Source organism: Carya illinoinensis, chromosome 11 (genome assembly GCF_018687715.1).
Source record: "Carya illinoinensis cultivar Pawnee chromosome 11, C.illinoinensisPawnee_v1, whole genome shotgun sequence".
NCBI classification, from domain to species: domain Eukaryota; kingdom Viridiplantae; phylum Streptophyta; class Magnoliopsida; order Fagales; family Juglandaceae; genus Carya; species Carya illinoinensis.
In genome coordinates this window covers 8,221,704-8,233,049 of record NC_056762.1, presented here as the reverse complement: position 1 = coordinate 8,233,049, position 11,346 = coordinate 8,221,704, and the positions used below count along the sequence as shown (strand labels likewise).

Genomic DNA, 11,346 nt, shown 5'->3' with positions numbered 1-11,346 from the left:
TACATTTCTCTTTGTTTATATAAGGAATGAATAAAAATTTTAAATCACATAAATAAATTGATATATAAATTATAATTTATATAAAAGATCATATATATATAATAGAATATAGAATATATATTTATATAATTTATATAGATATATATAATAGAATATATATATATATATATAGATATCTAATATACCTCATAAATAAATGATCATCAATGCATAGGTTACAGGATTATGCATGCTGCATGAATTTTAATAATTATGAATTTATTCATAAGTGATTGGGGAGAGAGAGATTAAAAAATTAAGAACTTTTAAGAAGAGAGAGCCACTTTAATTTATTCATGTAACTAACGGCGTTAATTTTAACGGTAAAACAACAAAAACCGTTAAACCAATAAAATTCCGTTAGATAGCCACTTTATATATATAAAGATATTTATATATTTTCTTCTTCTTCACAATTCGCAGGCTGCACCCCTCCCATTATATTTCCCCCATTCTCTCTCTCTCTCTCTCTCTCTCTCTCTCTCTCTTTGTATGTGTGTGATCTTTTCGTCTTCTTATATCTGTCGCCTCCAGCAAGCCCACCGTACTGTTGCGTCTCTAACCTGTCCAAACCCCACGCAACTGGCCGGGATGGATGCTCAAAGCCCTTAGCTTGCTACTGATCGATCTATTAACTCAAAATAAACTTAACAGGACTGATCATTAATTAATTACGGGGTTGGTTGCCATGCTACATGCATAGAGGAAAGTATCAGCTGGCTATACGTAGTACGTATAATTTGTCTTGTGAAGATGATGTGTTTCATTTGGTGGAACTTCTGCCATATTTGTTGAATCCAAGGGCCTGACGTCTAAGATTACTCTATCTCGTGGTTGGATCTGTCTAACAGACAGCTAGCTAGTTTGATAGAGAAATCTTGCTTTTTGTTCAACATTTGTCATCTCTTAATTAATTGATAGAGAAGTTTTAGGATATGGACCATAGTACTATTAATCCCTTTGAGAATATTGAAAGGGAATAGGGAGAAAAGCTAGCAAGAAAGAAGGGTAGGCTGCAGGCGGGCTACTTGTAATTTTGTCATGAATCCTCTGAAGCTGATCTGATGATCTCAGCTTGATCGAAGCATATTGCATGCAGTTCATGATAAACAAGTAAAAGTAGCGGCATGTTTCAATAAATTTTTGCAGTGCGCTTTGAAAATTCAAAAGAGATCATCGCGCATATATGGTCAAGCCTTTTACCCTAAAGCTAGCAGTTTAATTGCAAGGTTACTTATTGGGTTTGTCCAGTTTATGGTATTGATGATGAGTGGTTCTGCTTCCTCCAATGCCTGCCTACAAAGGGTCGGGCATGCATGAATGGCGCCCAAGCATCCCCAATTAGTAATAAAAACAAAGAAAAAGTCAAACTTTCACATGTTATGCATTTAATACTAGTTGCCATGCATTTTCCCAAGGCAATTTTGGCCGTAAATACTTCCTAGAAACTTTAATAATAGTATATAAGAGAGAGGTGGAGGCTAGTACTGAGATCTGCTACCGTATTTTATGACTGAGAAATATTTTATTTATAAAAGATTATATAAAAATAAATTAAAAAATTGATATATCTTGATACACTGATTTATCTTAATGTAATATGTTAAATTATAAAATTATTTTTATTATAAAGTAGATTTAACGAATATATATATATGTGTGTGTGAGGTGAAGCTTCATCAATTTTTAAATTTATTTTTATGTACTCTCTTTATTATTGTACCCAATCGAATATATATATATATGTATATAATATCTATCAAGGCTTGATGAACAGGCCGTCCCACTACTTTTAGAAAAGAGTATGTGAGACTTATATTTATATCTTTAAATTGTATTTAACATTATTCATATGCATGCAAATATCCGAAATAGTACACAATATTACTTTTGTTGATTATCAAATTAAATTATATCGTGACATTTTAGGATATTTCAAAACAACTTGGCGAACTTATATTAATTAAATATATGCGCGCGCGCGCGCGCACAAAGCCATTGAGCTGGTTCTGTCGCTTTCACAGGCTCCATATCGCCTTTACAACTACTTAAGCAAGTAAATTACAAAGAGAGAGATATTGAATTTTAAAGCAATTTGTCGATCTGCCAGGCAACGAGGAAAATCCGTAGTCGACCCATCGAGATCATTGCATTTAGTTTCATGAGACAATTGGCACCAATTAGTCTCGCACTTGAGAGCTAGCACGACAAGTCAAGGCCATAGTAATTGAGATGATCTACCAGCTTTAATTAATTGAGTTTCGATTAAATATTATATGGTACGTAGCTAGATAATGTTATATATTCGTGTACGTACCTTGATAAATGAATTGCGAATATTACAGCTACGTACGTGCGTCGTAAATCATGAGTCATTCGAATAAAAAATAAATAATCCTTAAAAATACGGCCTTTAATTAAATAAGTAATAAAATTAACCGATGTCTGTAAATTTCTTTCCGTAAATTCCTTTTGAAGAGGAATTAAGCTGAACCCAACGCTAACTCGATGTTTTGCCGACGGTGCAATATTCTGGAGAATTTGATGTGAGTAGACGTCTAAACATCCTCCTCTCGATCTTAAACAATCTGCTTAATTGGTTAAATGCTTCTTAATTGGTTGGTATCCATACATGATGTCATGATTCATTAGGATGAAGACCGAACATATTTTCACTTTTAGAGATACAAACCAAAAGATCCACAAAGTACAGTGATTACAGGTAATTCTAAGAAGATGATCATGAGAAGAGAAATATTATTTTCCTACATATATATAGCATATATATATGTCGTATTGTTATATATATATATATATATATATTATATATATGCAGACTTACAATAATTTACAGATTATTTTCCTCCTGTAATGGAGTTCCATGATGATCTTTCTGCTTGCGCCAGAAAGTAGTAGTACTTCTATGAGCCACAAAATTAAACAGAGCGATCGACTCCTAAACCTAAGTAGGCTGAGACGTTATATCATGCATGTTTTAAAACAACCGGCCGGCAGCAGCACTGTCGTCCTCTAGTGACATGTTAATTAGGATGTGATGATCTTGACCTGGAGCTGTGCCATCATCAAAGAGCCACTTCTCTAGCAATGTAAGAGGGACCTGAGTCTCCAAATTTGACTTTGTCTCAACTCGGAAGAGGTTGGTTTCTGGTGTCAAATTAGGATTCTCGTCCACCGATAAGGATTGAGAGACATCAGAGTTGGAAGAATTGAAGCTCAACAGCGAGTCAAAAGCAGCATCTGGTGTTGTGGCGACTTCAGTACTACTAAGACTGGAACCGTTTGCAATGAGCTGGTTGTTATTGGAGGAATTTAGAGAGTTTGTCTGAACTGATTTGAGGGAACCAGCTTTGTTCCAGTTCTCGAGCAATCGGGCTATGTTTTCTGTGCTTGATGCATATCCTTGGTATGGTTTGGTGAAAGGATGGTAGTCATTGATGGGGGGCTTCGATTCAGGGATTTGAGTTGGTTTGTCAAGGGACAAAGCCTCACAAAGGGCGCGTTTAGCCATGTTGATATCTGTTTGGAGCCTTCTCTCCCACTGACCCTTGGCTATTGGCGGTGAGGCTGAGAAACCATCTTGGTTATGGTCATGATCACCAGGGCCTGCACTGTGATTTAGCTTTCTGAGCTTCTTCTTTAGATGGGTATTCCAATAGTTCTTTATATCATTGTCTGTTCTTTGGGGAAGATAGGATGCTATGGCTGCCCATCTGCAAACATTGGAAAATATTTCATCAACATGTATATGGACAACTGAAATAACATCTCAATTAATTTCATCCCAAAAAATTAACATTCATAGAAATGTTTTAAATATTTTTTTCTTTAAAATATGAAACTTTGAAATCCAACAGATCATAAAATATCATTACTGGTGAATTTGGAAAACGTTTTTAACTCATTAGAGAGAGAGAGGAGTATAATTACCGATTACCCAAAAGAGCTTGGAGGTGGACTATCATCTTCTCCTCATTATCAGTGAAGTTACCACGCTTAATACCGGGACGGAGATAATTAGTCCATCTAAGTCTGCAGCTCTTACTGCATCTGAGCAGACCTGTAAAACCAACCAACATGGTATTTATGAGAATTAGTTAACCAAAACATACAGAGAATCTGAATCTTTGGTTACCCCTGCCAAATTTGGCAGAAACAGGAACCAGGAGATCAACAGTAAAGGAAAATAACCAAACCAGAAAAAGCATTAAATGGAACAAATAAATTAATTGATAGAGGAGAAAATTTACCAGTATTTGTGGGAACCGTTCTCCAATTCCCCGGTCCATGATCTTGAATGTAAGAGACCAGGATGATGTCTTCTTCCGGTGTCCACGGCCCTTTCTTTACTCCAACTTTGTCACAGCAAGGAGGCCTCCCCATCTCTCTCTCTCTCTCTCTCTCTCTCTCTCTCTCTCTAATTTCCCAAGATTCTCAACAATTTTCTTCGATACGATTCTCTGAAGTCTTTGTCTTAAAAGAGGTGCAGAGACAGGCGTCCAAGTTAGGGGTTGCCTTGTCCAATATCTGTATCCCTTAATTTATACATCCAGAGAGAGAGAGAGAGAGTGCTGTTAATCCGCTGACCAGAGGTAAAAGGAATCGCACAGAAGAGTCAAAAAGGACATCAAAGAGCATTTACTCGTTGTTTGCATAAAGTCAGCTATGCTTAGACTCTCTCTCTCCGCCTCACAAAACGGTGTGGCATTTAATAAGGATGATGCTCCGCAGAGGCAAATTGAGCTCTAAAGTAAAATTTAAATGAATTATTTTTAATTATAATATAATAAAATATAAATTATTATGTATAATATTTTTAAATTTTTTTAAATAAATTTTTTTTAAAATTTATATTAAATACTACAACTTAAATTAAGTTCTCAATGCAAATTTAACTGAGTAAGATCTTAAAATATTATTTAAAATATAAATAATTTATTTTATTAAATATTAAATTTAATATTATGAAACTTTGTACATATTAAAAAATAAAAAATTTATTTAAAATTTTATATAATGAAATAGTTTTTATTATTTAAAAAAAAAACATTAAGAAAAAAACTTCATTTTTAATTTTGAAAACTTTACCTAGAGTGGGGCCTTAGACATGGCACCCAAAAAAATCAAAAACCTTAAAGTTTCTATTATAGTTTCTATTATCTTCTTCAAACGTACGGTTAGCAATCATGTACTGTGGGTAGTAGGGAGGCCGATCGACTAGCTTTATAAAGAAAGAAACTCCTTTTGCATAAGTGAAGTTCCATGGCCTAGCTAGCTGCTCCTTAATTTACTACAAGAAATTTAATTTTTAGAGACAAAATTTGTTAGAGACAAAATTTATTTCATCCCTAAATATACTTTTTAGAGACAAAATTTAAGTCTCAAAATATGGAGTACTTTATAAATCCGTTCGAACTAATAAATCCATTCGAACCGGAGATTTTAGGACGAATTAGATCGTCTCTAAAAATCTTAACCGTTCGAACTAATAAAATTTAATTCGAACAGATAATTAATCTATTCGAATGTAAAATAATTGGTTCGAATGAGTATTACCTTGTTCGAACGGTATTATTTAATTGAAAAGATATATTGTTAAAATTGTAATAATCCATATTTTTTATATTAAAAAATATAAAAAAATATGTAATAATTAATTTAAAAACATTTTAGTTAAATAAATATTATTTTAAAGATATTGTCCTTTTTTTAATTATCGTGAACATTAAGTGTAATGAGAAGAAAATATAATTAATAATAAAGAGGCTAGCAAATACTAAAACTAAAAATCATACATTAATTACATCCCAAAAAGAGTTAGACGTTCTATACAACATAAAAATAGTAAAATAATAACTAACAATATCTATTTATTAAGTAAATCAAAATCCTCATGTAAGGTATGTAAGCATCCTTCCAGGTCCTTTAACTTTTCCATGATGAGCTGAATGAATTTCCTCAATATAAATAACAATAAGGGCTGTCAAATATTATCTTTAGCTTGAATGATTAAAATTCAATTCGAATGGCCGAAAATTTCATTCGAATGACGTTAAAGTCCATTTGAATGAACTTCTATTCCATGCGAATGACAATAAATTCCATTCGAATGGTCTTGAATTTCATTCGAATGGAATTTAGGCTCATTCGAACGGAACTAAGCCATACAGACATGGTTGAGTCGATTTAGTCCCGAATCTACAAACTAGTTTTTCACCATAATCCAAGATTTTAATTGGTAGAAATGATTTAGGAGTAAAGCTCCATCATTTCTACCGATTACTTTTGTGTCATTTATCCCCAAAACAACAAAATGGGGTCAAAGAAGAAACTGTATCGCGGCATATATAACATAATTTCGTTCGAACGAAAATGGTATAAGTTCGAACAAAAAGGATATAAGTTCGAATGAATTATATAATAATTCATAAAAATATATATATATAAGTACAAGAGGTAAAACAATACGTTTTATATTACTAATACTAGTATATAATACTAATATTAGTACTAATAAAAAATTTCTGGACTAGTATATATAATATAGTATATATATAATATATATTAGATATCTATATTATATAGTATAGAGTATTTAATTAGTTACTTATATATATTGTAAGTAACTAGTATATATATAATAGTATATATATTATGCATTAGATGAGTATAAAATAGTATTATGTAAAGCATTGCATTATAAAGTAATATACTAAGTATATAGTAAAACATTGCATTAAATATAAGTACAAAATACATATATCTAATATATTTAGTTTGTATATTAGTAATAAACCAAGTACTTAGAATATATTATAAAATATTATAATACTATTAATTTTCATATATTTATGTTATCTATACTATAATATCACTTAGTATTATACTATTAGTGATACTTAGTATTATACTTATAGTGATACTAATTATAACTATAACACTATAAGTGATACTAAATAAAATATTATACTATTAGTGATATTTAATATTATAGATTGGTAAGAAACTTAGTATTATGCTATTAGTGACGCTTGGTATTATATAGTGTATATATTTTTTACAAATACTAATAATAATATTGAAAATATTATGTGTATATTTATATATTTCTAGAATTATCTATTCGAACGAATATAAAAGAGTTCGAATAGAGATAAAGTATGTTCGAACGAATTTTTTTTGTTTGGAGGGAAAATTCACGCCAAATTATCAGTATATGCTGGAGAATATTTCATTTTTTGTTCGAACGCTTATATTATTAGTTCGAACGGGAAAATATTGTGGGAAAAATTAGCGGTCTTTTTGAATTTTCGTGTTCGAACTGCTAAAAAATCCGTTCGAACATAAATTCACATATTATTAAACCGATCATTTCACTTCATTTTCACTCGGATTGAAGTTTGAGAGAGGGAGAGAGAGCGACAGAGGCTTTGAGAGAGTGTTGTATAGAGAGAGAGCTTAAAGAAGTGAGAGAAAAGAGATTCTTGAGGGAGAAAAGACAAGGACAAGAGGTAATATGTTTTTGTTTTTGTTATTTTTCATTCCGATTTTCTTTTACAAGTATCTTGATATTTGCTGCATTTATTTGTTGGGATAGAACAATGGTTTAATGTGTTTTATACATATAGGTATTGTGGATTAATATTTTTATTGGATTGCAAAAATTAGAGGTGAGCTTTTATAGTTTTCTAAGTTATTTAATAATCATATTTATGGATAATCATTTAGTTTTTAATGTATTATATTGAAATATGCTGTAGTGTATGTGAAAATTATGTTTTGTGGTTCAGTTTTTTGCTTTGTTTCGTGAATGGTTTCTGGCTTGATCCCATTCGAACACTCTAAATACCATTCGAATTGAATTTTCTCCGTTCGAACGGAATCTAACTCGACCAGAATTTAGTTCGAACAGTTTGAGTGTTTATTCGAACAGTACCAATTACGTAGACATTTTATAATGTAATTATAAAATGTAATTATAATGTATAATTGTAAATATTTAAGTACTATAATTAAATAGATTAATACTTAAAATCTAATTATACATTATTTAATTAAAGAATTATAATGTATTAGTGAAAATATTTAAGTACTCTAATTAAATAGATTAATACTCTAAATATTCTTATAAAATATTTAATTAAGTAATTATAATGAATTATTGAAAATATTTAAGTACTCTAATTAAATATGTTAATTAGTTAAAATATAATTATAAAATAATTAATTAAAAATTATAATTAAATATTTGAAAATATTTAAATACTCTAATTAAATAGATTAATACTCTAAATACTCTTATAAAATATTTAATTAAATAATTATAATGAATTATTGAAAATATTTATGTACTCTAATAAAATATAATTAAAATATATGATTCTGAGACGACATTTAAAATATTAATTAGTTAAAATATAATTATAAAATAATTAATTAAAAAATTATAATTAAATATTTAAAAATATTTAAGTACTCTAATTAAGATGATTAACATGATGGAATATACTTATATAATATTTAATTAAAGAATTATAATGTATAATTAAAAATATTTAAGTAGTCTAATTAAATAGATTAATACTTCATTTTATACATTTATTATAATTTCAGACAAAAATGCCTCCTAAACGCAAAAGAACACGTGAGACATCCCCACCACTTACTAACTCCCGTGTGATTCACCTGTCAACAATGGTGGGCCAACATCACCAGAGCCAGAATAAGGTATTTTATCACTGCATATCTTTTAAATAAAATATGATATTATTTTTTCGTATTGTCTCCATTAAATTTTAATATATACACTTTTTTCGTATAAATTATGATATTAATTTTCATTTTGCAGCAAGAAGAAAATCCTACTGATTATGATCTAACCCAATTATATGCTAAAACACATAAGAATCGTGATGGTGTTTGGAGCAATCCTGAGGCAGAGGCAAATTATGTAAGTTTAAGTTTATTTAATTTCATTGTCTAAATATATTTTTGTTACATATACTAATTTTAATGTTTTTCTTTTTCCAGGACAAGATGATATCTCTTAAAGACACTGTTGTGGATCCATCTGATGAATCATCTGTCAACGATGCTCAAATATTTTCTCAAGTTCTTGGATCACGTTCTGGATATTTGAGGGGCTTAGAACGTTGCGTGAAGCCATTCTCAACATCTTCATCATCTTCTAAAGCCAGATCGAATGATGACAAGAGTAAAAAATTAGAGGAAGCTACACTTGAGATAGAACGATTGAGATCGAAGGAAAAAGAGTTACTGACCCGATTAGATCAAGCAGCAGATTTAGAAGCAAGATTAGAAGAAAGGCTACAATTAAATAACCAAAAAATGTTTGAACAATTTCAATTAATGATGTCTCAAAATCCTATACCACCACTACCACCACAATCATAATTCATTTGGTGTTTTTTGATTGCCTTTAATATTTATGATGTTTGTAAATATTTGAACAATTGATGTATATAGATTACAATTTGATGTATATAGATTACAATTTGATGTATATAGATTACAATTTGTATTAGTATCAATTTCATTTTGTTTGATCAATACCGTTCGAATGGTAAATTACCATTTATGCATACATTCGAACAAAAACATATCCATTCGAACAAAAAAATTCTCATTCGAACAAAAAAATATCCATTCGAACAAAAAAAGTTCCCATTTGAACAAAAATATACCCATTCGAACTTACCGGGAAATACAATCCATGCGTTCGTTTGAACAATTAAATACTCATTCGAATAAATTCATTTCTAATAGTCCGTTCGAACAGAATATTTCTGTAAATAGATTATTTGTTCGAATAGTTAATATTTTTCTTCGAACTAAAGTCACTTATGAACTTGTTTGTTCAAACGGACTTGGTCAGATATGGTTATTGGTTCGAATTAACATTTCATGTTGTTCAAACAAAAATATTTTCGTTCGAACTTGATTCTGAGATGACATTTTTTTGTCTCAAAAAATTTTTTTCGTTCGAACGGTTTCGACCGGTTCCGCCCAATTTCGTCCCTAAAAATACTTTTCGGAGATGAAAATTGATTCGTCTCCAAAAACTTTCTGAGACAGCCTTTTTGAGACAAAATAGAGACGGAATTTTTTCATCTTCCAAAACTTTTAGAGACGAAATTTCCATTTTTTAAGACAAAATTTTTTGTCTCAAAAAATCACATCTCTTGTAGTGATTTTAACCTTCTTTTGACTCATCATTATCATCATCAATGAAAAGTACTGCCTCCATGTATGTATGTATATATATATATATATGTACGCACGTACGTATTTACCAAAACTAGCTAATTAAATTAAAGAAAAAATGAATGAAAGAAATCCTAGCTATCACCATGCAGCATCGTGGTGCCATGTACGTACGTATGTAGCTTAATTATAATATAATCAGAATTATGATAATTCGCTTAAAATATGTAAGGCTGAATGCATGCAGTCACTACGTACCAATAATTATCAAGAAATTAAAATACGATTATTAATCTTACTTACTATATATATTATATTTAATTTACCCTTATAATGTTATTATTATATTAATTAGTGCTGGCCTAGCTGCCAGCCAGATCGATGGATATATATACGTACATAGGGTTTGAGATATATATTTAGATCGGGACCATATATAACCTCGAAGTGGGCCATGCATGCATGCTCCTAATTGATAAGGCTATACATATATGCATGCATATATTGCATGTACTGATGAATATGCTTTCATGGATAATTAAAGTCAATCATGTGTATATTACATCAACATCCTTCTTAAATATTTCTTGAAGATCATCATCATCAGCATTATCATGTCATGGAGATCAATGAAATCATCGTCTAATTGGTCCTTAAGTATATATATACACTAACATACGTAGCAATAACAATTGTCACGTAAACGTGTATTTATATATGTTAAATTCAAAGAATTGGTCAAGAGCATGTGGCTCAGATGGCATGAGACCTAATTTTTATAAGAGAGGTCTTGAGTTCGATCTTCCTCTCCAATCTCCAATATCAAAAAAAAAAAAAAATTCAAAGAATTAAAAGTATGTACTCGTCATCTTTGACTGATCTTATTAGCAAGTACTATGATCTAGTATATATAGTAATCCAACATTAATACGTGATGGAAAAGAATACATGATGATCTAATCAAAACAAATTAGATAATTGTGTATATATATATATATATATTGTTTCTAATATGTACCATGTATTTAAAAAATTCATATATGTCATGTGTCCCTTAAACATGTG

The 11,346-nt window shown here is 30.1% G+C and overlaps 1 protein-coding gene across 1 annotated transcript; it reads right to left on the bottom strand.

Moving 5' to 3' along the window:
* Nucleotides 1–2,693: 2,693 nt before the first annotated feature.
* On the bottom strand, nucleotides 2,694–4,605 carry LOC122280591 (myb-related protein 306-like). The gene is made up of 3 exons (XM_043091554.1): nucleotides 4,308–4,605; nucleotides 3,988–4,117; nucleotides 2,694–3,770 (listed from the first exon to the last, which is right to left on the bottom strand). The coding sequence occupies exons 1-3, from the start codon at nucleotides 4,438–4,440 to the stop codon at nucleotides 3,035–3,037; spliced, it is 999 nt and encodes a 332-aa protein (XP_042947488.1). The 5' UTR covers nucleotides 4,441–4,605; the 3' UTR covers nucleotides 2,694–3,034.
* Between the last annotated feature and the right edge of the window lie 6,741 nt (nucleotides 4,606–11,346).

What these genes read in the sequence shown, in the direction of transcription:
- LOC122280591 (XM_043091554.1), bottom strand. Translation starts at nt 4,440, where the DNA reads ATGGGGAGGCCTCCTTGCTGTGACAAAGTTGGAGTAAAGAAAGGGCCG. An exon ending in AACGGTTCCCACAAATACTG is followed by an intron (nt 4,118 to 4,307) that starts GTAAATTTTCTC and finishes TTGGTTTTACAG; the next exon opens with GTCTGCTCAGATGCAGTAAG. An exon ending in CAAGCTCTTTTGGGTAATCG is followed by an intron (nt 3,771 to 3,987) that starts GTAATTATACTC and finishes CAATGTTTGCAG; the next exon opens with ATGGGCAGCCATAGCATCCT.